Source organism: Pyrus communis, chromosome 7, assembly GCF_041283825.1.
Source record: "Pyrus communis isolate YQ-2024b chromosome 7, ASM4128382v1, whole genome shotgun sequence".
Classification (NCBI taxonomy): domain Eukaryota; kingdom Viridiplantae; phylum Streptophyta; class Magnoliopsida; order Rosales; family Rosaceae; genus Pyrus; species Pyrus communis.
Window position 1 is genome coordinate 301,516 of NC_142571.1, and position 25,055 is coordinate 326,570.

General features: G+C 36.3%; 2 protein-coding genes and 1 long non-coding RNA gene across 3 annotated transcripts; 2 read left to right on the forward strand and 1 right to left on the reverse strand.

Moving 5' to 3' along the window:
• Positions 1-4,612: 4,612 nt before the first annotated feature.
• Positions 4,613-6,040, forward strand: LOC148695408 (uncharacterized). The gene is made up of 2 exons (XR_015963877.1): positions 4,613-5,027; positions 5,853-6,040. It is a non-coding gene; the product is annotated as an uncharacterized LOC148695408 (long non-coding RNA).
• A 7,034-nt stretch (positions 6,041-13,074) lies between these two features.
• Positions 13,075-17,076, forward strand: LOC137733441 (O-fucosyltransferase 20). Its single transcript, XM_068472593.2, has 6 exons — positions 13,075-14,071; positions 14,337-14,505; positions 15,081-15,170; positions 15,292-15,575; positions 15,698-15,956; positions 16,313-17,076. The coding sequence occupies exons 1-6, from the start codon at positions 13,362-13,364 to the stop codon at positions 16,547-16,549; spliced, it is 1,749 nt and encodes a 582-aa protein (XP_068328694.2). The 5' UTR covers positions 13,075-13,361; the 3' UTR covers positions 16,550-17,076.
• Positions 17,077-17,261: 185 nt separating this feature from the next.
• LOC137733484 (linoleate 13S-lipoxygenase 2-1, chloroplastic) lies at positions 17,262-24,843 on the reverse strand. Its single transcript, XM_088697243.1, has 9 exons — positions 24,135-24,843; positions 21,737-22,005; positions 20,480-20,717; positions 19,664-19,984; positions 19,444-19,529; positions 19,193-19,303; positions 18,811-19,112; positions 18,312-18,578; positions 17,262-18,156 (listed from the first exon to the last, which is right to left on the reverse strand). The coding sequence occupies exons 1-9, from the start codon at positions 24,523-24,525 to the stop codon at positions 17,397-17,399; spliced, it is 2,745 nt and encodes a 914-aa protein (XP_088553369.1). The 5' UTR covers positions 24,526-24,843; the 3' UTR covers positions 17,262-17,396.
• Positions 24,844-25,055: the final 212 nt, after the last annotated feature.

The window sequence follows — 25,055 nt, forward strand, 5'->3', positions numbered from 1 at the left end:
ACCTTAGAGTCCGAAGCTTAGGAATCAATTCATTTGGGCCGCACAAATTCAATCCAACGGTCCCCATTAACTCATTTTCCTGGCTCACCACACAAAACCAACGACTCTGATTTCTTTTACACTCTAATCAGTGGCCCAAATGATTTGATCCCTAGGCTTCGGACACTAAGGTCCGAAGCGAATTCAATTCCAAGAAATATTAGTATCAAACTTGCACCACTAGATTCTTACTTAAAATCTCTCACTTACAAGTAAAGAAAAATATTATTCGACCGTAGGATTAAGGTCATCTCTAACCACGGAAGGCTAATAAAAGCTCTAGGCACAATTTTAGCCCCCAAAAATATAATTTTTTAAAGAATACAATTTTCCAAGAAAATAACAATCTTAGAAATTGAAAACAATGGGTATGATTAAAGCCAAAACCTAGGGAAAAAGTTGAGGGTCAATAGCATTGTCGTCCCCCAAATTCTAGAGCAAAAATTGAGGGGCGACAACGCTACCGACCTTCAAAACTCTAGAGTCGTAGCAACCAGATGGGGTTTCAGTCGTTTAGCTTATTCATTCGTAATATAGGCAAACTATTGATCCTTCATTAAGTTTTGAATTTGTAACTTTTTATGCTTAATTAAAATTTTACATTCTCATGCACCTATGAGTTACTTTTCTTAACCCCTTTGGTGTATTATAATTATCTTTAGGAGATCAAAGTCCCTTCCATGATGAAAGAGATGAGATGAATTTTCGTGGTGTATGGGTTCAGAAGTTAGTTAGAACTAAAAGTAGTACATCAAATAATTAAAAGTTGCTACATCTTTGAGGGACAAAAATTTATCATGCAACGAAAAAAGGGTCCAAGAGCCAAACAAAATGGGATGAGAAATTATAGCCACTAGAAGCGAACATGAAATAAATGAACATGGAGAGGGGGACAAGACTCACATGTAAGAAACATGGGTCGATCGATCAGCCTTTTGGCATTTGCCTTGTTTCCTCTAGCTACTCAATTCAAAGCAATCTCTGTTTGCTTTGGTTTGGTTCCTTGTTAGCACTCATTTACATCTGCATCTTATCCTCTTTAATTTGTCAAATCATTCTTCAAACACTTTGTTTTTATGTTATTTTATTTTATTTTATGTAATTACATATATAAGCATGAATTAAATCCTGAACTTATACTAAATCTAACTTACCTTATCCATCTCTCGTGATCATTTAGGCTAACTTCAAGGTTTGGCACACACTTTTGTATTGATAATTTGGTACAAACAAGAACACTGTCCCCCACTTCCCCTGCCTTGTCTGCTGAATATACACTTCAAAAAGTGTAATATATATTTGATGAGCAATGAAAGATTGGGATGGAGGATAACATGGTTAGTACACAAGCTTTGCACATGTATGAAAAAATGCCAAACTATTATTTTGAAATAACTTGATGCCACGTTTCATTGCAAGTTACGCGTCTGTCAAAACATATGAGAATTGATAACCACACATTCTTTTTCTCCTTGTACACAAATGTTGCTACCAAAATTATAATTTTTTTTTCTTTCTGTTTTTCTAATTAAAAGCCCGAAGGCTATCAATTATTCAAGAGGAGGCAAAAAATCACAAATTTTCTTTTCGGGAGGTTGGGGGAAAGCCTGGAAAGGAGGCGAGTTGGTTTGCCATTTGATAGTGGTGCATATGAGGAATTTGTGGACCCAATAATCAATACTATTGTTCCAGATTCGAGATGTCTAAGAAATATTTGAAGTCGAGCTTAAAGAAATTGAGGTTTCACCATAAAATTATTACCAATATGAAGATTAGCATGCCACCTTATAAGCACACGAAAAGTCACTTGCCTTGATCACCTTGTGTTGAACTTGAACCTGTGGATGTCTGAGGGACAATGTTACACTGGTGTAAAATTTATGGCCAGGTGCGATCCCAATAACGGTGGGGTGGGGGAAGGGCGACCTACGACTAATGCTTGATTTGCAACTGCCATTTAAGTCAACATTATGATACCTTCGTCTCCAAGAAAGTAAATGTCATATTTGTTCAGCGATGAAATCGTATGTAAATATTACAGTTGAATTTGTAGCGTTAATGGGTACAGATTTTTACCTTTTTTCCAATGGCAAGTTGGGGCAGCTCCACTTGCCAATTTCCTTAACTACTTCTAAGAAATGTAATTTTCAAGAACTAATAATAATAATAATAATTATGCACATCTTCTCTACTCTTATTTTACTTTTATTTAAAAGCCTGGTTGTTCAACTTCTCATTCGTATATGAGCTTAACCACTCAACAACCCCCATATATGGTTAATATAATAAAATTAATTTTGTTTTAATAATTAATTAGGTGAGTACTACTCCATTAGAAAGATAATGACGATTGGATTGCTAAACATTTGAAGAGCCATTGAAAGACCTTCACATGTATATTTTTCAAATTTATGAGATTACTTTGGTTTCAATGTGCATCCGCCATTGTGGATATTAGTTAGTCGCTTAAGTTATATTATTGTTGAACCAACAAGTAGTAGCGTGTTAAATCTTTGGCAAGATGCAGAAGGAAAGCCAGAGACACAAATTAATTAGCGCACGGAGACTACCAGCTATTAGGAAGCGATGACTTTGCACCTACTCTGAGTCTCTGAGTCTCTCACTTTCGAAACGATAATTCATATAAATTAGTTAAGCTAGGTAGGGTTGGTTGTACAGATAGTACTTTTAGTTATAACCACCCAAATGATATCTTAATTGTTTATAGAAACTAAAATGGTTAGGACATATAATTAGAGTTGTTAAGCAATGACAATTACAACTTGATTCTTATATTATTTATGATATAGGTCAAATAACAACCACCATATGGTAAAACAAAAAGAAGAAAAATTAATGATCGTATATATAGGAGAAAAGAAATAAAAATAGTGATACAAAAATATGTTTTTGATAGATATAATATTCTTTGTTCTTTTTTTTCATACAATGATATTGAAGGTGGGAGATTTGGAATGATACTGTAGCGAAGGATTTGGAACAAGCCACACAATATGACATCGCAATTAGATATCGAATTTGTCATCAATAAAATAAATACTACTAAATCCTAATGCATAATTTTTTATTCCCTTGAATGGAATTATATGACGACTATTCTCTACGTCCAATCAATAAGAAGAGACCAGAACTTGTCCAGATTAAGCAGAAACAGTTTCTTTAGTATAAGATATTATTTATGCTAAAATATTGAACATGCTTGCATATCTCACAATATACAATAAACTTAAATAATGCTATGATCCTTACATTTAAACTACCATATATTATTTTAATTCAGACATGTATTTGTCACCATCTTGCATCTTAAATTGTTTATAGTGAAGCATACATTTGGAGTTTGCACATATAGAAAAGTCTTTCTGTTTTTATCTTTGTCGAGACGGAGATGGAAAACTCTAATCAAAGTGAAAACTACTTGTTTTATATCGGTGTGTGTATGCCTATTAAACGACCACGTCGAAATCTTATTAATAAATTCTGGCAAGTATCACGAAATTGAGATAATCCTACCATAATATATAGGGTGAATTGTTAATTTAGTAATTGAATTATCACCTGAGTAAAAATTAAATCCCTAAACTATTTTTTTTTTTCCAAAAAAAATCAGTTATTGAATTATAAAAAGAATTTGCTAGTTACATCCTTAGTATTATATTCGAAGTTACTATATTCAATTTTCCATCAATTTAAGTCACGTTACTTGCATGTGATACACATTAGAGGGTAGATTGGTATATTTTCATAAAGAAATAGTGTCTGGAGTTAACTTTGGAGGTAGACGTTAGATTCGCAACCTATATGAAATGTTAACGGTTTATAGGCGAGAAAATTACATTATTACATCCTAAAGTGTATATGTGACATCCCGTCCCGGGATTATTAAACGCACGTGTGAAATTACCTTTTTGCCCTTAGGTTGTTTTGTCACGTTGTGGGTTGTTTTGTGTGGTGTGGCATGTGTTGGACCACACACACACACACTCACACACACAGCCACTCTTCCCCTCCCTCTGTCTCTCTCCCCCGTGCCTCTCTCTTCCTTCCCGTTATCACCATACGTACGGACAAACACCAAAACCACCCAAACCATCACGGATCGAGGAAACCAAGGACACCATTCAACTCGTGAGGACAAGGGGAGCACGACCATAGCATTTTCAGGTAAGAACTTCGACGTTTTCACGTCGATATCGCGAGGTCCGTTTTGAGCACTGTTCATGCAACATTAATTTACTTAGTTTTTGGACATTTGAAGCTTGTAGGTGTGTTGGTGAGGTCCTAAGGAGCGTCGGAGTAGCTCGTTGGACGAATTTGGACGTCGGGAAGGCCTAGTTCGAAGTTGGCCGGTTTTTGAGTTTTGAGACAGGTATGATCGCGTAACTTTTAGCCTTTAAAAGTGGTCCATCGTGATTCTACTAGTTTAGGGCTTTCTTTTGGTCCAAGAATCATAGAAAACGGTTGAGAAACGAAGGAGAATAGTTAGTTTAAAGTTTTTCCCAGTTTCCGGCGACCGGAGTCCGGCGAGGGTAGGCCGGAGAAGAAAGGGGAATATTCCGTCAAGTTTGACGGAATATTCCTAACGGCAGTGACGGTATCCGGTTAGATTTGACGGAATATTCCGTCAGTTTAACGGAATATTCCTGACGGCGTCTGTTGACACCGTCAGTGTGCCTGGCACGTGGCCGCGCGTGGGGGGCGCGTAGGTCCGTGCCTGTGCTGGCGCGTGGGGGCGCGTGCGGGGTCCAAAAATTTTTCTAAAAATATGGTTGTGACCCTGAGGTTGTGTAGAGCACGTGGGTATATTCATTTGTCCATTTTGAGCAATGTATGAGAAGTTATTACGAGAAACGGGTTATGTGCTTTAAAGTTAACGTTTTTATAGTTGTTTCGCATTTAGGTGACACGTACCCAGAGGACGAGCGTGCACACGCGAGGCAGGGGGGCTACGACCCTTCTACATACCAGTGAGTGGGCTTTTGTTTTCCGTATATACCTATATACATTTATATTCCCAGAAATTGATTTAAAAAGGGTTATTTGCCTTATGCCATGCATATTATTATTATCGTTTATGCATCATCACATTTATTAGTAGTGGCATGCATATACATATTTATATGTGGGTGCTGTGGAGGCATAGGTAAGTGCCAGGTAAGCGTTAATTAACGATTGCATTAATTAGTGGTTAAAGATGCTTAGAGAGCTCATAACCTGCACCCCCGGTGTTAGTGCTCCCGCCCAGAGTAGGGCACAGTCCTTCACGTGTTGTTCACCTCCCGCACCATACGCTCAGCTTGGATCCAAGCTAGGTGCATAGGCCTGTCGTACAGACCACAATAGGTGGTTCCGACTCGTAGGTGACCCGCGATTATTCGCACAGCCTTCACGTGATCGTAGCACTAGAGCGTATATATATATGTTACACCCAGGCTTGTCGTACAGACCACTTTAGGTGGTTCCGACTCGTGGGCAGGTTTAGATATTGAGATTGAGATTTGAGCTCTAGATGCAGCCGTACAGGTCACGTTAGGTGACTCCGGCTGCCGGATTACATGATATTGATATGGTTATACCTGGGCACTTGCATATCACTTTGAGATTGTGGCATGGCATATTTTGAGCATGATTGGTATACCCTTGAGCATGTTTTGCATGTTTACACATACGTATATATGTTTATTTTCTGGGAAGTATACAGGTTTTACGGCGAGGGGTTAGAAAGTATTTTGTAAATGGTTTTAGAAAGAATTGTTTTTGCCCACTCACGCTTTTGTTTTGCGCCCCTCCAGGTTCTAGTTGCTTAGCCGTTGCGGTGGTTTCCCTTGTGAGCTTTTCGGCGTTCTGACAGACACTCCACATCGTAGGGTCGCCTTCGGGCGTACTATTGTTGTCGTTTTATTTGGACTGCTATAGACCTGCTCTGAATTTGTATCGCACTAACTAGCACTCATTTTAGTACTTGTATGCTAGTTTTTAATTATTCGTACTTTTATATTACTACTTACTAGCTTCCGCACGTGCACATGGCTACGTCACCTTTGTGCGACGGCCAGCACGCTCCGATCTCGGTCGGAGTGTGTCAGTATAAAGCGACTTAAGTTGGCGAAAAATTAGATAAAATAACTTTGAATATAATAGTAGGGGTGAAATTAGTAATTTTTAATGATTAGGGACTTATTTTCTTGAAAAATAATTTAGAGACCTAATTTTTACTAAGGTGATAGTTCAGTGACTAAATCAACACTTCACCCTTATATATATACACTGAGTTTGAGGTCATTTAAATTTACAATTTATTTTTGTCACACATGTCTTTTTTATAACTTAATAATTTTATAAAATGATGAGGGAATTGGCCTCTTTTGGCATGCGAGAGCTAGAGAATATGTCAAAATGACCAAGAAAAATTATGAAAATAAAAGGTGGGTCAGAAACTATGAATTGATGCTCATGTTTTACCAACCACAACCATGAATGAAATAAAGGGTGTTTTTGGACAAAATAAAAAATAAAAACAAAGAGTGTTTTGCGAAAAAAGTAAGAAAAAGAAAAAAAGAAATGTATTTGGTATTCCGCAACAAAGAGCTCTAAAAATTAAAATTCTCCACTTTACATTAAAGTAGAACAATAAAAACACATGCAAATGCATCATATATAATTAAGTGCTTCGCAAGTGAAGGATTGTTAAGCCTAGTTTGGTATTGTTGTGTTTTATAAAAATATTACTTCTACTGTGTTATGAAAATAAGCTTATTTTTGTTGTTTCACGTTTTCAGTTTTTTTTTTTTTTTTTTTACTCAAAACTGTGAAAATAAGCTGTTTTTAAGTGTTTACTAAAAAGTTTTTTGAGCTCAGCTTTTTATTTTTTTATTTTTTATTTTTATAAAAGCACACCAGTTCCAAACCAATACTTAATGTCCCAATGAACCTATAGCATTTTTCATCTATCCATTACATCTCAGATTTACCCTCCTGCAGGCTGCAGCTTGCATGCATGATGAAATCGTGGTTGGCTGGCTTGACGTGTATGACTGAAGAATATATGACTCAACTACCTAGACCACCAATGGGACGGCTGACAAATTATTCTATAGCAGCTAGCTGGTCATGAATCATGACACGATTCATCACTGCGATATATGCAAAGGCAAAGGCAAATCCTAAGAGCATTTCCTCTTCATACCTTGCATTTTAATGTTGTATTATTGTAAAAGAATGTCAATTCAATCATATGCATTTGTCTTCCACGTATTTACATTTATTCTATATCACAACGAGATAATTCTTCGATGATAAAGCTATGTCACTACCTTAGTATTTCACAAGGTATTAATATAAAATTATTATACATCAAACATAAGACCTATATTTAAGTGAAAACAACTTCTTATAGTTGAAAATTATTCATAAATTAAAAATTTTGAATGCATCATTCAATATTGAAACAATACAAACTTAATCGAGGTCCACTAAAGTCTATTGGCATATTTGGTATGTGCAATCATACTTGGTGAGAAATGTGTCACAAATGATGAGATATGAGATATCTGCTTTGTGGTTCAATATTCTAGTGGATATAGTATTGAGTTTCTACTCATGCCTAATGATTTCAAACTCTCCCCTCTCCTTAATTATTGTAATAATTTTGAGCTCTCCCTCTCCCCCTCCCCTTAAAATATAAAAATAAATAAATAAAAATTGGCATATGAGATATATGGCGTTTCAATTGGCATTAGGGCATTGGCGTTTCAGTTGACATTAATTAGTGCATTGGATTTGCACTTGTGTAAGAAGTTACAATGTTCTTATAAATTATGGCATATGAGATAACTTGAGCACGATTGTAACCTTATGGCCAAAGGATTTGCACTTGTATAAATTTATAATGATGAACTCACATACTCGCACTTCGAAACACACTCTCGCACGATGTACATAAAAAACTTAATATGTAAGTAATGTTCAAAACTCCCCATCATTCAAATTAATGTAAAAGTTTCGAAACCCTCTCTCTTCTTCTTAATTATTATTGGCATGTGCGCCATTTTTTCCTTCACCGGAATTTTCTCCATTCAAGTATAAGAAAAAAGAAAGTAGATCACATTAGATAAATAATATCTGCTAGAAAGTTTGTCTTCTCAATGAATATGACTCCCTGAAATATGTGGACAAAGATAAAAAAAAAGAGCTAACGAATATCTTCAATAATGCATCTATTTTGAATGGTATGAATAAGAAGCTTTGAATCTTCAATCTCTCGAAAAAGATTATATCGAGTAGAGACTTGATGTGAGTTTGAAGAGTATATAATAAGAGTGTGGTGACTGGTGTCAATGTGGAGAGAAGCCATCATTGGAACCTTGAAAGGGATGCGAGATTTTTTAATGTAATCGGCACATGAGATAGTACACTATGTATTGTTATATAAATGGTGGGATATGTATGTTAAAAAAGTAATAACTTAAAAAATAAATTTCCCACCACTTACATAAAAACACGTGCTATATCATCCGTATGTGCGCCATTTTTTCCTTCACCGGAATTTTCTCCATTCAAGTATAAGAAAAAAGAAAGTAGATCATTAGATAAATAACATCTGCTAGAAAGTTTGTCTTCTTTGGACCAGGATCCTCTCCTAATCTAAGGATGAGGATCCTCATGACCAAGGGATGTGGACCGTTGGTGAAAATCCAACGGCTACAAACAGGGAAGGTCCCTTTAAAGTTATAATAATTATAACCGTTGGATTTTCATCCAACGGCCCACATCCTTTGGTCATGAGGATCCTCATCCTTAAATTAGGAGAGGATCCTGATCCGTCTTCTCTATGAATATGACTCCCTGAAATATGTGGACAAAGATAAAAAAAAGAGCTAACGAATATCTTCAATAATGCATCTATTTTGAATGGTATGAATAAAAAGCTTTGAATCTTCAATCTCTCGAAAGAGATTATATCGAGTAGAGACTTGATGTGAGTTTGAAGAGTATATAATAAGAGTGTGGTGACTGGTGTCAATGTGGAGAGAAGCCATCATTGTAACCTTGAAAGGGATGAGAGATTTTTTAATGTGATCGGCACATAAAATGGTATACTATATGTCGTTATATAAATGGTGAAATATATGTGTTAAAAAATTAGTAACTTAAAAAATAAAATTTTCACCACTTACATAAAAATACATGCTACACCATTTATATTTTTGTCACAACTAAAAATTTTTCGCAAGCGAGAGAGTGAGACTCTGGCATGAGAAAAAGACACGCGAATAAGATGTTGAAGGCCATTGGCCAAGCAGACGTCCAACACGAGAGAGGCACAGCTGGAGCCCCCAAGGTGGGTATGTAGGTTTATGAGCTTTGACCAAAGGCCGAGAATAGCGTAATCTGAGTGTGAGTCGTCATTTATTGCTACAGTCCGAGTGGGCCCCACTCCGTAATTCATAATACTCCAACTTGTCCATGTCATGGCTTGAGATTTCAGTTTGGTACTTTTCCACTTTGGTTGTTTAATCACCAATCACCCACTCATAATTAACTGATAATTTCTGTTAATTAATCAATAAGATGAATAAGGTTAATTACTTTATGAACAAGAAAACATGATTGTATTGTACGTTTGATTTGAACAGCTTTTCACTTTTATTTTTTGGGTTTGGGGGTAAAGATTCTGGAGATTCGTAAATCGTGTTTATTTATCGTACATTATGCGGTCAGTTTTTATCAAGTAATATTTATGTTTATTTTTAAATAAAAATATTTAAAATGATTTCTGACCGTATGATGTCTAATGAACGGACACGATTCACAAATCTTTGAAATCCTCATAAAGAGGATCCGAACTCATATTAGGATATATCTTGAATAATCACCTTGAATGAACTTGTCCCTTTCAAAATCCCCCACCCATTCATTTTACAAGTGTCATGGATTACCCAATTATGATGAATGAGTGTGTGTTGAGTAGTGGTTAAGAATGTACATGCAATTATAGATCCATGTTATCATTACAAGTAAGGTAAATTGACATCACTCACCAACGTACCACTCACAAAAGTTGTTCAATCCTATATTTTTATACTTGCAATACCGAGAAAGAGAATGTCGAACTTAAAATGTTTAACACATGACTTAACATTTTCAACCAATTGAATCATAAGTCTTTATGACCATTTTTTAAAGAAACAAATTGAATTACTTTAAACATAAAAATAGTGGCATTCCTCTTCACAATGAAAAATCTTATTGATGACGATTTAAAACCAATTTATTCTCTAACCATTAAATATAAATATATAACTTTATTATATTAACAAGGGAGGGGAGATTTCACTTTGAACCTCTTCAAACATTGACAAGAGAAATATTTTATCAAGAACTGATTTATATATGAAATAATGTCATTTCTTCACACAAATTTATACAAGTCAATGTTCTATATATCTTTCTTGATCTTTCTAGCCTATTCTATGTGGACTGGCTAATAGTTTTATTTTCTTAACAATTGGCTGTAACTATTAAATTTGCACCACTAAAATAATCCTCTTAAGGGGATTAGCCTCAGACAATATGGTCCCCTACAGGAGTCAAACTCACAAAAAAAATTACTTGCGAAGAATTTCATCACAAAGAAAAGAAGAGAGAAAAAAAAAAGTAAAAAGACCATCCCCAATGCAAAGACTCAAATGTTAAACCTATTTTCTTATATTTGAGTCCCAAAAAGGTGGTGAGTTTGAAATTTTTATTTTTCTTCTTCCACGCAAGGACTTGTATTCTTAAACTTATGTTTTTATATTTTGAATTTTAAGATTTAAGTCTTTGCGTTAGAGAAGAAAACATTGGATTTTTAAAACTAAAAATTTGATTTTTAGCTATGTGCATTGAAACTTATTGTGCTCAAAATTCAAATATTATTTTTCTTGGATGAATGATATCTTTCTCATTGGCATAGGGTCCATCTTAAACTCAAATTTCATATTGAAAACCAAATTTAAATATGATTTCCGAAAAATAAATATAAATTTTGTCTCCTATAAATTGGAAATGATTGGCTTCATATTTAGACTCAAATATAAGATTTGAATTCGTAAACAGATTACAGTTAGGGGTGGGTTTGGTATGATTACCGTCGTACCAATCACCTAGTGATGATGATGTGTAAAGAGGTAGAAATAGGGAAGCAAACACAAGATGTACGTGATTCGCCCTAAGTATGGCTACATCCATGGAGTAGAGGAGTTCTCATTAATAGTCAAACGTTTACACAAATACATTTAAGCATAATTATCATTAGTGGGTTCTAATGACTAGTTTAAGTACAATAATGGCATTCGCGTTGTGATTGACCTTTTGGTTGAAGGGAAACTCTAATGCTTTGGCAAGGATATCTCAGCATGAACCCCTTAGTGGATACTTGAAAGTATGACGTTGATCGATGCTCAGTAGTTAGGGATTGATCAAGCATGGTACAAACAAAATCCATTCCTAATTACAGCGAAAAGATACATCCCATTATCCATTCTTTATTTGTCCCAAATCCAACTCTACATGTAACCTTAAGTAATTTTTTGGGTCCCAGAATATGATCAAACCCCAACAACAGAAAAGTAAGAAAAGGAAAATCCCATGTGGCAGGGGAATTGAGAAGTCACTATCTGCCGCGTGGAAAAGGATGCCAGCATGGGAAAGCAGAGCAGTGCCAATTGGGCAGCATAGGAAGTTGGGTATGTCATAGGTTCATAGCTCCCTATTGGTCTGATTTGGGAGGGAAATTACGCATAGGGACCAATAATAATCCAGGCTGTAGGGAAGAGTCACATGGTGGTGCCCCTCCCTCTCTCTCTCTGCTGACTGCACCTTTCTAGCCAGCCGGCTATACTACAACACGACACGCATTCCCCTCGAGATCTAGTTGTCCCCCCTTTTAAAAATAAATTTAAAACTGTCACTTAATATTAGAATTTGGTGAAATTCTTTTATTTATAAACAAGAGTTCTTATATTCGATTTTTACTAAAAATAAATTTAAATCACATTATTATTAGTCTATTGAGAGATTAACCTCACACACTTTCTAATAAAAAAAAAAAAATATCATTTGCTTAAAAAAAAAAAAACTAGGTAAATATATTTGAAACTTAATTTTGTTGACCCAACTACCGAAATAATTAACCATGTGTTTCTTTTTTGGTCAATTAACCATGTGTTTAATATTGTTCTCATTGCATCCAAAAAAAATACAGCCATTAACCACGTATAAAAGAATAATATTAGAAAGATCAAATTTACAAATTAAATAATGTGTCATTAATAAAAAATAAATATATTAATCGACATTTAATTAATAATTCAGTTATCAACAACCACATCATTTTGTTTACAATTTAATCTCGCTAACATTACTCTATAATCTTTTACAAAATTCGTTACAAAATTCGTGTAATAATCATATCAGTTTTTATTTTTAAAAATTAAAATTTATTTTGTAATTACATTTGAAAACTGAAAGTTTTTTTTTAGGTTTTCAAACTTTGTTTCAATTATTAGTTTTTATATTTGTGAAAGCTAAAAAAACTAAAATTAATTTTCAATCAATTTTTTAGTTTTATAAAAAAATTAAAATTAAAAACGAAACGATATTAAACTGTCTCATAATAAAACAATATGATGTTTGTAGCTCATATATGTATATTAAAAAAAACTATTTACTTTTGAATCTTGATATTCTATGTTCGAATTCCTCGTGAACGTAGTTGTTTTTACTTTCTAAATAGGTTGCTCAGCAAATTGTGCTATATAACGTCATTTGTTATGAAGATTGGCAACACAGTCATGACATTGTGTGTGTGTATATAATCATTGGTAGGTATTTTTGCCCAAAAAAAAAAAAGAAATGGTTTATCAGAAAACATGTATAATGTAGTTAGATAGATTCCTGTCAGAAAATTAAAAAAAAAAAAATTAAACAAAGTTAGGGACAGGATTTAATAGTTCGCATCCCACTTAGCCAATTGTATATAAATAAACCAGCTGAAGTCCCTCTGTTTAAAGAGAAGCTGCGAGCTTTCCTTTCCTACCCCTAGTTCTTTCATAAATATATAAACGTTAACGCGTACGCTTCTTCTCAGACTTCCATGTTCCCGCCGCCTGTTTCACCCCATCTCTCTCTCTCCCTCTGCCTCTGAGCGGTCAATGCGAGTGAAGGAATCTCATAAATAAATCTCAACTTTTTTCTTTTGTTTCTTCAAATAAGAAGAAGAGACAGAGTTATTACTTATTACAGAGTTTCTCAGCCTATCAATGGCCAAGTCGAAGAGCAACAGCACCACCAAGAAGCTTTCTTACATTTCAGTCCCTTCTCAGATTATCAACTCTCTGTCTTCCTCTTCTCTGCAATCGCTCCTCGTTTCTCCCAAGAAATCTTCAAGGAGCAAAAGCAGCAGCTGCTTGAGCTGGCTCAGCAACTACAGGACCCCAAAGTTCTGGGTTTTCTTCCTCTTCCTCTTTGGAATGATTGGGATGCTGAAGCTGGGATTCAATCTCGACCGTTTAGTCCCGTACTCTCCATACCCATGTTCCACAACTCAGCTCCATGACTTGGTCTCCAATAGGTACTTAAAATCACACATGGGTTTTGCTTCAAACGGTGCAAACAGCCACCAAGTCGAGGTTTTGAGCGAATCCCAGCCGTTGATTTCGAGTGGGGTTTTGCAATCAGAGGTGGGGGTTGAGCCTGACAGTGGGAAGGTCGGAGAGGAAGCTGATGGGAGTGAGTTTTGGAAGCAGCCGGATGGTTTGGGGTATCGGCCGTGCTTGGATTTGACGACGGAGTATAAGAGAGCTAGTGAGGGGATAGTGAAGGATAGGACTAAATACCTGATTGTTGTGGTTTCTGGTGGGATGAACCAGCAGAGGAATCAGATTGTCGATGCTGTCGTTATTGCCAGGATTCTTGGAGCTGCTCTGGTGGTTCCTATTTTTCAAGTTAATGTCATCTGGGGAGATGAAAGGTATACAAAGTTGCACCTCAACTCACATTTTTTTCTCACTAAATTACCTGCCTTTTTTTGGATTCAATGGGTTTGTGTTGTTGTGTATCATGATTCATATAATTATGCTAAATTATCATATTTCCTTTTTAGAATGGTTTATTATCCGATTCCGACCCCACGAATAGTTAGGATTTGTTGTTGTTGGTTTATGAATAGCTTATGTTGCAATATATTTGCTTAGGAGACTGAAATTGATTTTCTGTGTTTCGTTTGCTGGGTGCAGTGAATTTTCTGATATATTTGATTTGAAGCACTTTAAGGAAGTTCTTGCTGACGATGTTCGGATAGTTTCTGCACTACCGTCGACGCATATAATGACAAGGCCAGTGGAGGAGAAACGGACTCCTCTACATGCTTCGCCTAATTGGATTCGGTCGCATTATCACAAGAGGGTAAGATCATTGCTGTCTTTGTGCTTGCATTGAAGCAACCCGGTTGTTTTTCCTAAATATTTGAATTAAGGAAATATGGAATAGAGGAAAAGATGCTTTAGCAGCTGTTTAGTTTGTTATTTGTGGGCCTAGTGACACCAAAAGTTTTTTGTTTGGTTTGTTTTTGCTGGTGCGTTCCTACGAAAAATGTCAGCTTTCTAACGGGTGTTCTCATATTTTAGTCTACAAGTGTTGCTACAATAGCATGGGAAGGCCTCAATAGCTCTAACTGTTAGAAATGTACTCCAACCATGCCGTGGTAACACAATTGAAGAGCCGTCCAGTCCAACCCTTATGACTACAATATTGTACTTATTATGTAAACCTTATGTGCTGCCGAACATTTTAACCATGTAAAACAAATGACGATTTTAGGGTTTTCTGATCATGCTTAAGTCATTTTCCTTGTGTCTAATTTCGTAACATGATTTTTTAACCATGTTTATCGGTTTTGTTATTTGTGGTTTTACAAACGAATTTCCTGTGGAATTCCAATGGACACTATAAATTATGCTAATTCCTCCTTTTCTATGCAGATTAAAAGAGAAGGGGTTCTGCTTCTAAGAGGCTTGGATTCAAGGCTCTCTAAGGATCTTCCCTCTGATCTTCAAAAGCTTCGATGCAAGGTAATTTGCTAAATATGTTTATAATTTATTTTTGTATATGCAAGCTGACTTTGTTTCGTTACAGAATTGGAACAAGGTCCTATAGACAGCTGACTGTAATCTCTTCCTTATTTGACTTCAGGTTGCTTTTCATGCATTGAGGTTTGCTCCTCCAATTTTGGGAATTGGTACCAAGCTTGCAGAGAGGATGCACAATAAGGGTCCATACCTTGCGCTTCATTTAAGAATGGAGAAGGACGTATGGGTGAGGACCGGTTGTCTTCCTGGTTTGAATCCTAAATATGATGAGATAATTTACAATGAGAGGATTCGGCGGCCAGAGCTCCTAACTGGAAGATCAAACATGACTTACCATGAAAGAAAACTTGCAGGTCTCTGCCCCTTGAATGCTGTGGAGGTGACCAGGTATGATAGTCACATTTAGGCATTTTAATTAAACCAAATCGGTAGCTTTTTTTTTTTTTTTTGTATTTGTATTTGTTGTATGTTGCAGAGAGTTTTCTGACAAACCACATCTTGTGTTTTAGGTTGCTTAAAGCTCTTGGAGCTCCAAAAAGTGCAAGAATATATTGGGCTGGCGGGCAGCCTTTTGGTGGAAAAGAAGCCTTACTACCGTTAATCGAAGAATTTCCCCATTTTTACAATAAGGAAGATCTTGCTTTGCCTGGTGAACTAGAACCTTTTGCAAACAGAGCGTCTGTCATGGCTGCCATTGATTATATAGTTTCCGAGAATAGTGATGTCTTCATGCCTTCTCATGGGGGAAATATGGGCCATGTTATGCAGGTATAGTTATTTGTTTTTGTTTTAGTAAATGTATATACTATATGCTAGATAAAACAATTAACAAATATGATCAAAATAAATCAAGTTAACCGGTAATGCTTAGATAAATGCATGAAATGCTCAAAATAAATCGAGTGAAACAAATGAAATGCTTAGATAAATGCACAACTGATCTGAAATATGAGTGATGTGTCATTGAGGCCCTTCCAATTTGGAGCAACAAAAAGGAATGTGTTGAGAAAATATGCATGGAAGGCGAACAATATGAAATTATCATACTAATAGTTCTTTTACGTAGTTTGCTTATCTAATTTGATGGAGACTTCACTTACACGAAGTTTTGTATTCTCTTTCAGGGACATCGTGCCTACGCTGGCCACAAGAAGTATATAACCCCAGACAAGAGGCATATGCTTCCGTACTTTCTGAACTCTTCTCTCCCTGAAGCAGAGTTCAATAGAATCATAAAGGAATTGCACAGAGATTCCTTAGGACAGCCAGACCTCAGGAGTAGTAGAGTTGGAAAAGATGTCACAAAGTACCCCATTCCAGAGTGCATGTGCAATGAAACTAATACTCATTCGTACATGTGAGTCAATGCTGAAGATTTCGAGCACAATGCTAACTCTGCAATGGACCACCTAATCGAAAAATTGGAATTTCTCCGCAAATCCCTTGAGTTTGAGCCTTCTGAAAAGTGGTTTGTTCTCCAGTGCAATGATGGTTCTTTGGATGGACGGTGATTTTAAGAGCAACCGTAGCATCACACTCATTTTGTGAGTTTGCTCACATTGTTTCTTTTACACTCCTTCCTTGGTGTACAAATTCAAGTGAGGCAAGACAAATGTCTGCTTGTAAGACAACATCATATAAGGTTCTGTGGAGAGAAACTCTGAAGCTTCAGTCACCTGGATTCACTTCCGGACTTTCATGAGCAACTCAGCAGAAGGCGAAGGTCCCCTAATTCTTTAATTCTTTATAGGAAGAATTCTTTTAGGATAGATTTTCCACATTTTGGTTCGTTCATCTACTGTATTGTACCACGTTGATGTATAATATAGACATACGTGTATATAAGCATACTTCAAGTAATAAGCTATATATCTGTTTCACAAGCTCACATCATGTTGCTGTTGACATATTTTCCGGCTCTGCATAGGGGAAGTTGCAGCAGCGTCAGTTATTGCTGAAATTTGTAACTTTCACGTAATGATCTCTGTACTTTGAAACAAAGAAACAAGTTACACACTGGACGTGATCTGATATTACTTGTTCCAGTTCGAGTTTGGTGGAATCATGGAACAGTTTTCATCAGAACTTTAAGCACCCCATATTATTGATTTATTAAGGGCCAAATAGAATACATAAAGAGTTTTTACAACATCAACCTAAAATCTAGACAGAGATGCTGTTTGGAACACCGATTCCTCATCATCAAATTTAGATGGAGATGCTGTTTGGAACTCCCATTCCTGTGACACCAGGGGTTGAGAATGGCTTCAAAAGCTCATATGGAACAACTCCTGCTCCAACTCTGTTTTTCAGTTTCAAATTGGTATTTCTCTCATCAATAATTCCTTCTAACCTCTTCAAATTGCCACTGAATCTCTCATACGCGGCCTTTATAACAGGATTTTCAGCCCAAGCTGACTCTAGACAATCACCAATATACTCCTCATCGGGTGAATGATTCGATAGTACATCTAACACGGCCATCACTTTTGTTGCTTGAATCTGTGAGGGGAAGCACATTAGCAGAGCCACTTCTGGTTTCTTCATGAAGTTCTGGAAAAACTCCTCAGATGGATCTTCAGTTGGCATGTTGGTTCGAGCAATTGTAGGGCGGTTAGGGAAATATCCACCATACGTGTACTGACCAAAGTTCACTGCTGAATGATGACCAGCGGTTACCCAAATGATAGTAGTCAAAGTGTGAATCAGACTTTCTGGGGTTTTCAAAATAGGCCACCATGGCTCATCTTTCTTGTCTGCATGACCTTTGGTTCTAACTTCTGTCCACCAACCTTGAAGCTCCGTATCAGACTCAATAAGATTTGGGTCTGGATAGTAATGGTTCACATAATCACTCACCCACTCTTTAATGGCATCCCACATAATGAGACCATCATTTGCAAATGGGTAGTCTTCAATTGTTAGCTTCAAGCCATGCTCAGCTGTAGGATCCTCAACTGCCATTCCCCTGAAATCCAATCAACCAAATATGAACAAGCAGTTCAAATTTCGTGGGGTTTTCAGTGAAGTTTTCTTTTTAAAAATCGAAAATCTTCTTTGTACAAAGTTTCCTGCATCAAATAGTTTGGATTAGTCTTATCCTAGTTTTATCAAGTAAAATACCTTCTGATGAGATCTGCTGGTAAAGCTTCCATGTCAAAGCGCCAAAGCTGGTCGTAAGCAGCAGAACTGAACTCCATGGAGTACTTTCCAGGTGAAAAGCTGCTCTCAATGATTCCACCTGCATTGATGAGGCTTTGTCGAGCCAGAGCGTTGATTTCCATTGTATACCGGAAATGAGGGTGCAGAAGTCTGTAAATGGGATGCATTACGCTTAATTGTCGATTAGCTGCAATTATGTATGGCTCTGTACTGCAATGAGTCCTCAGCCTATGAAAATATAAAAGTACAAACAAGTTATTATCCATGACGTAGTCTCATAGTTCCTAAATGCCACAGCTACAATAACCGAAGTTGCACACTTCAGCAGGAGGCATGATGTGAAGTTCCACATTCGCGGTTTCTTGATTGCCACAACTTAAATGCCATTTACACGACTAATTTGGTAGCTCAATGCCAATATAAAAAGGGATTTAAGCCATCTTGGGTACGAGTTTCTTACCAGTGCGCGACAAGCTGATGATAGCCAGAGTCATGAGCAAGAACGTGGGCTTTAGCAAGCCTCCACAGCCAGCAACCGGTGGCCTCCCAGGTTGGAGTAAAGACTTGCTTCCATTGTGGCTTGTCACCAACAGGCGGTCGAGTGAGTTCAATGGCAATAGGCCTCAATGTCCCATCATCAGTGAGGAAGAATAGTGTACGAGAACCATACAGTGTGGTACCTTCAATTTCTCTTACTTTGTTCACGTAAGGCATGAGCAAGTCATGGTAATCCAAAATAAACATCTTATTTCTTTCCAAGGCCTACATGATCAAGCAATTTTCTTTTACTTAAAGCATAACCCGGTTGCAAGTCAAAGAGATTGGGGGTGTGTTTATTATACCTCATTGACAGTCATACAACCTTTGATCTCCTTCTCAACCACCTCTGTTGTGATCAATGATTCAGGGGGGCCATAAACCTCGGGATCAAGTTTACTTTTCAATGGCCATTCCTGCATCAGGAAATTACAGAATTTACTACCACTAGAGGAAAAAATAGAGTTTAACCAGCTAAAACAAGATACGCTTCTAACTCTTTAATTACTTGATCACCAAGGAACATGGCGACCTCGGGTGATAAATGGAAGCATACCTTCACTAGCTCGATACTATATGGATTAAGACCAGCTAGAGTTTGCCTGGAAAATTCTTCATCTCTAAACCAAGCAAATTTATCACCTGCAATAGGAGACAAGTGATATACAGGGTGAAGCCAACAATTTCGTGGTCTGTTTTCCTCAAGAGGGAATCATCATTTAGAAATTTTTGCTTGATCGTGATCTATACACAGGGAGCAAGAGAGGGAGGCGTACGGTCAATTACTTCAGGGGTCTCAAAGAGCAGAAGATCGTCTCCGCCATCTGTAATAGTCTTAACTAGCCTTGGGATGATTGTCTGGAAAAACCCACCAGTCTTTGGCTTAGGTAACGTGATTCCTTCGTTAAACAGTGAATCTATGGCCGTGAAGTATGGAAATCCTAGGTCTGGATCAAGAAGTGCTGTCTCGAGCGAAGGGATCAACGCATGTAGCACAGATTTCAAGGTCTTTGTCGAAAATGTCAGTTGTTTCACCTCTGAAAACGCTTCATCTCTTGGTATATACACACTGCTGCTTCTTTGTTCCGATAAAGGATCTGCAATATTGGTAGAAAATATATGATACAATAATCACATTGCTCTCATAGTTTCTCAGTCATACAATTTCCCACATCCGAAATTAGCATATAATAAAAGAAAATGGTTTATAGCTTGAATCATTGTCCTTAACATTAAGTTCTTGAAGCACATGAGTTTCCATTTCAAAAGGCATAAACACAAATTTATTTTTGTAAATGTTTATTATGAGACACGAACCAAAGTAAACTTTTAGTCTTGTGTGTCTAGAACACTATTTATTTTCATAAATATGGGAGCAATTGGCTGCCAAGGGTTTCTGCCCCTCTTTTTCCTATATCTCTCGTGATGTGACTTCATATTCCAAGTGAGATAGAAAGAAGAGGTTGAATTGGAACCCGGGATAGGCAAGCTTTCTTTACCAACTATAGACCTATTGAGTAGAAAATGGCATGGCGTTTACTTTATACAACCATTTGAGGGATTAGTATGTAATTAGATGGTTATATAATTACCCTTTTTAGAGCGTGGTCTTCCAGTTCTGCAACGCCTGGGGTACGGGTGATCTTTGCCGCCAAGGACAGGCCTAGCCAGTTCATCATTGTTGTCCGGATCGCCAAGGTCATTATAAGTATCATAATCGTAGATCCTATCAGATGTTTTTCTTTGGCCCACCCCATCTCCTTGCAAAGTCTGTAGCTCAGATTCTCTTAGCTTCTTCAACCCTCTTGGCGTCTCTGATGGTATGTACGACTGCTTCGAATCATTGCATTTTCACACAAATTAACACATCAATTAATTTTGTCGATGACTATGTCAGCCAAAACCAGTCAAAACACAAGGTAATCTCAAGATTCTAAAAGACGCTAGGAGCTAGTCAGGCGGCGTGCTGGGTCTAGCGCCTAGGCAACTAGGCGGATTTTAGGTGCGGGCCTAGGCAAACTAGGCGGATTTAAGTAAATATATTATATATTTTGTATAAATAAGTGCCTATTTATACTTAAAAACACCTAATTTCAATGACATACATTAATTGCAAAAAAAAGAAGGAAAAAAAGGCATATGAATTATAAAGTGTTAGAATATATTGAAAATATGGGGGGACAAACATATAATGAGTGGTCATCTAAGTATTCAACAAGTCTCTTATATTTTATTGACATAATAAAATGCAAAAAGAAACTTATTGATTTTGTGTCTAAGTGAGAGTCATGATCTAGGCGGGTGCCTAGGCAGGTTTAGGCAGCCACCTAGATGGGCTAGGCATACTTTCTCATTTTTCAAACTTCTGGGAACTAATCAGGACGGTGGCCAGCTGCCAAGCGTCTAAAAGGGCCCGATGTGGAGATTTTTAGAACAGTGGGTAATCTTGAGAAAGAAGATAAGAAAACGATCACTTTTTCCTTCTTGAACAAAGCATTATTGATTAAAAAAAACTTCAACAATACATCAACGACATGTACAAGACATAAATCTCAACTGCACTACAAAATTGCAATAGTATAGCCTTCTAAAAGGCTAAACTAAAGTGTAGGGGAGTGACAGAATTTATTGTTAGTTGTAATCTACATCATCATCCAAGTCTTAAAAGCTTCCACATCACTATTAATCAAGACCATCAGATGTTATAAGATCTAATCGCTAAAAAATAGTGTAAAAGTATTTATCAAAATATTTGTCTCTTGATCCTAATCCCATGTATATATGTGTGTGTGTTTGTATGATAATAATGAGAAAGCAACGAAAAAATATAAGGATCTAAAATAGAGGACCTTGTTGGTGAAAAAAATTCTCTTCCGAGGGTTGTCAAACTTGGAATGAGCCCAGGAATTGCAGGGAATATTAACAGTGCCTTTCGGGAAGCCATCGAGGTCGATGCTCTTGATGAAGATCTCCTTGTGGTGTTCATTCTCTACCTGAACAGCTCCAACATCTCCAAACCCTTCTGGGATGGTGAAAGTAGTCTCATACACCACCTCGTTGTCTTTGTGGCTCGCATTGTGCGCATACCCCTTCACTGTTTCCTTCTCCAACCCCGTCTCTACAAAGCCCAATTCAAAAATATGTAGTAAATAAATTCAATCCGTATTTGTAAAATTTAAAGTGCTAATTGTTCATACAATTGTATAATCATATGCTATGTGAAGAAATTAAGTTGAGGTCCCATTAATGTGATAACAATCCACCATAAAACCCATTAATGTGAAGAAAGTTGAGATTCCGCTATGCAAAGTCTCTCATTTCATCAACATGGAATTCATGTTTGCAAAAAACAATATTGCGGAAAGAGAAATAGTGAGCAAGTGGTGAATGGTTCGGATGGATATGACATTCCTCTTCAAAACACCGTGTCTTAGATTCAAACATTTCCCCTTCTTATGGTGTAGATCTATATCCTGTTGTTTGTCCACAAAAACTTTCTAAGGTTTTGGAAAATACACTTAACACCTCCTAAGGTACCAAATTATTTTCACAAAGCTCCTAAACCCTTAATTTTCCATCCAAAAATGATGATACCATCATAAATTTTCTTCAAATGACAAATATAACCTCAAAGATTAAATTTCACATTCATCCCTAAGATTTGTGCTACACAAACATTCCGTAAGGCTTCAAATTGTTTTCACAAAATCCCTTCCGTTAATTTTCCATCAAAAGACAAATTTAACCTGAAAGTTTAATTTTTTTTCTTCACATAACCTCTTCGTAGGAAATAAAAAAGAATCATGATAAAATGTACCATTTTTAGTGTAAAAAGTATTCATTTTTTTATTTATAATGTACCCATATTTTATGATAAAATGTAACTATATTTAAATTTAAAACGTACCTATATTTAAAAATAAATATAAGACATTTTATTTTGAAAAAAATAAAAAATATGATTATATTTCTTACAATTCAATTTGAAGAAAAAAGAATAAAAAATCCCTATTTGGTATTAATCTTTGCATGATTTTGGGAAGGATTAATAGGTGTTGTTATTAAATTTCTTGATTAATACCGAAATAACATTTTTATGCTTCAGTCAAAGTATTCAAATTAATAAAATATTTAAATTAATAAAGTTCAAATTTAAGGATTTAATCAATCAAGAGCCGGAACCAAAATTTTGTCCATTAAAAAATGGAAAAGAAAATAAGAAACCAACAAAAGAGTTGGTAAAATGAGCAGCTCTAATAAAAATAGTTATTTGTGTTTGTATTACTAATATACATATATATACTTATAGTCTCCTTAATTCCAGGGATCCCACATGTTTGAGAGATTCTATGTGGATTCACTCCACATCGTATTACAACGATCAAACAATCAATCTTTTAGGTATTTTCTCAAAGATTTTCTCTATCAAATATCACCCCAATGTGAAACCATTTGACCATTAGACTAAATGGTCAAATGAGTGTTTTTTTTTAACCGTACACGTCTATGGTCTTCACTACAAATGGATATCTTATAATGATTTTAGATTTGTCCAAATTTATGTAAGGATGATCTATAATGATGAACGGAAATATAGATGATTTGAATCGTTGAAAAAAGTTATGGAATGAGCACCACAAAGTGTCCTTCTTTCTCAAATAATTTTATTTGAGGCATCCTTCAACGGAAGGGGGGCTATATAAATATGGAAAGTAATTTTCACATATCATTTTTAGCTTTTTACACACTCTTATTATTTAATTATGGTAGTAGATTCCATTTGATTTATTCAATTCAATTGTCTTAAATAAGAAAAAGTGTGTCAGAAGTTAAAAATGATACGTTAAAATCACTTCTATAACCAATCCGATTATCCAAGTACAGAAAGAGTCCGAATACAGATTTGAAAGGGGATTTCTGTCCATCGAATCAGGTGTCTGATTAGAGTTGATTTCCAATGGGTTTCTTTATAAAGAAAAAAGAAAGACAGTTTTGGATAACCTTGGGGCTAATCATTTGTTATTTTCGTGAAAAAAAAAAAAAAAAAAAACTCGAACGAATAATGAACAACAAATATAATAGAAAAAACTCACTTGTATTAAACAAAAAAAATCTCAACTCTAAAAATATTTGTGGAAGTAAAAAGTTTACGGTCAAACTGGCTGAGGCTGTAAGACAATCTGTGTGTGTTTTTTCTAATGAGAAAAGTTATATATATTCTGTATGCTTAGAGTACTGTTTGCTTACTGGGGTCAGGCTCGGCGCTAACAAGCTCCAAAAGCAAGGTTTTTCCGAGCAAGTCGATAATGTCATCGAGGGGGCGAGTCAAGCTTAGGCTGGAGAGGAACCCTCCAGCTGTTACCGTCACCGTCACCAAAGCCTTTACCGTAAACGCCTGATTCTCCGTTGAAGTAACCGTGGACACTGATGCAGGTGATGATTTGAGCTCACCAGAAGCGGCACGGATCACCAAGGAGGAGGAATTTTTCTTGTTACGATTTTGATGGACATGGTGGCGCGGAAAGATGCTGATCAGGGAGGGGTTACCATGCTTAATCAGATGATTAGGGTTAATGGACGATTTTGGAAAGAGAGAGAAGGATGGAGCGTAAATGGGTTTCTGTAGCTGAGACGTCATCGTCGTCTCACTTAAGAGTTGGATTAATATGCTTTCTAATCTGGAAGAATTTTTTTGAAAGCTTCTAATTTGCTAAAATAGGTTTGCGAGTTCATGCATTTATAGAGAGGTAAATGAGAGAGAGGGTGGACTTCAAATCTTCTCTAGAGAGGTAAATGAGAGAGAGGGTGGACTTCAAATCTTCTCCACCCAAAATGGGATAATGCTTGAGTTCTTCTCGTGGGAACCTACTTTTTCTCCTAATTGCGATTAACGAATATTTACCGTCCAAACATTATAATCAAAATCGTTCATCAACATCTAAAGATCATTCTCAACAACAACAACAACAACAATAAAACCTTATACCACTAAGTGGGGTCCGTTGTGTGTGAATCCTAGAACGCCACACACTTAGTTTTGGGGCAAGTCTTTCGTCAGCTCCAAGTACTTCATGTCTTATCTTTAAGTCTCTTTCCAAGTCTTTCTAAGTGACGAATGACTAAATTATGTCTCCAAATTAAATGTTTTTTTTTTCTGCAAATATGATA

What these genes read in the sequence shown, in the direction of transcription:
- LOC137733441 (XM_068472593.2), top strand. Translation starts at nt 13,362, where the DNA reads ATGGCCAAGTCGAAGAGCAACAGCACCACCAAGAAGCTTTCTTACATT. An exon ending in GGTCGCATTATCACAAGAGG is followed by an intron (nt 14,506 to 15,080) that starts GTAAGATCATTG and finishes TTTTCTATGCAG; the next exon opens with ATTAAAAGAGAAGGGGTTCT. An exon ending in ATATGGGCCATGTTATGCAG is followed by an intron (nt 15,957 to 16,312) that starts GTATAGTTATTT and finishes ATTCTCTTTCAG; the next exon opens with GGACATCGTGCCTACGCTGG.
- LOC137733484 (XM_088697243.1), bottom strand. Translation starts at nt 24,525, where the DNA reads ATGACGTCTCAGCTACAGAAACCCATTTACGCTCCATCCTTCTCTCTC. An exon ending in GAATTTTTTTCACCAACAAG is followed by an intron (nt 20,718 to 21,736) that starts GTCCTCTATTTT and finishes GATTCGAAGCAG; the next exon opens with TCGTACATACCATCAGAGAC. An exon ending in CATCAGCTTGTCGCGCACTG is followed by an intron (nt 18,579 to 18,810) that starts GTAAGAAACTCG and finishes ATATTTTCATAG; the next exon opens with GCTGAGGACTCATTGCAGTA.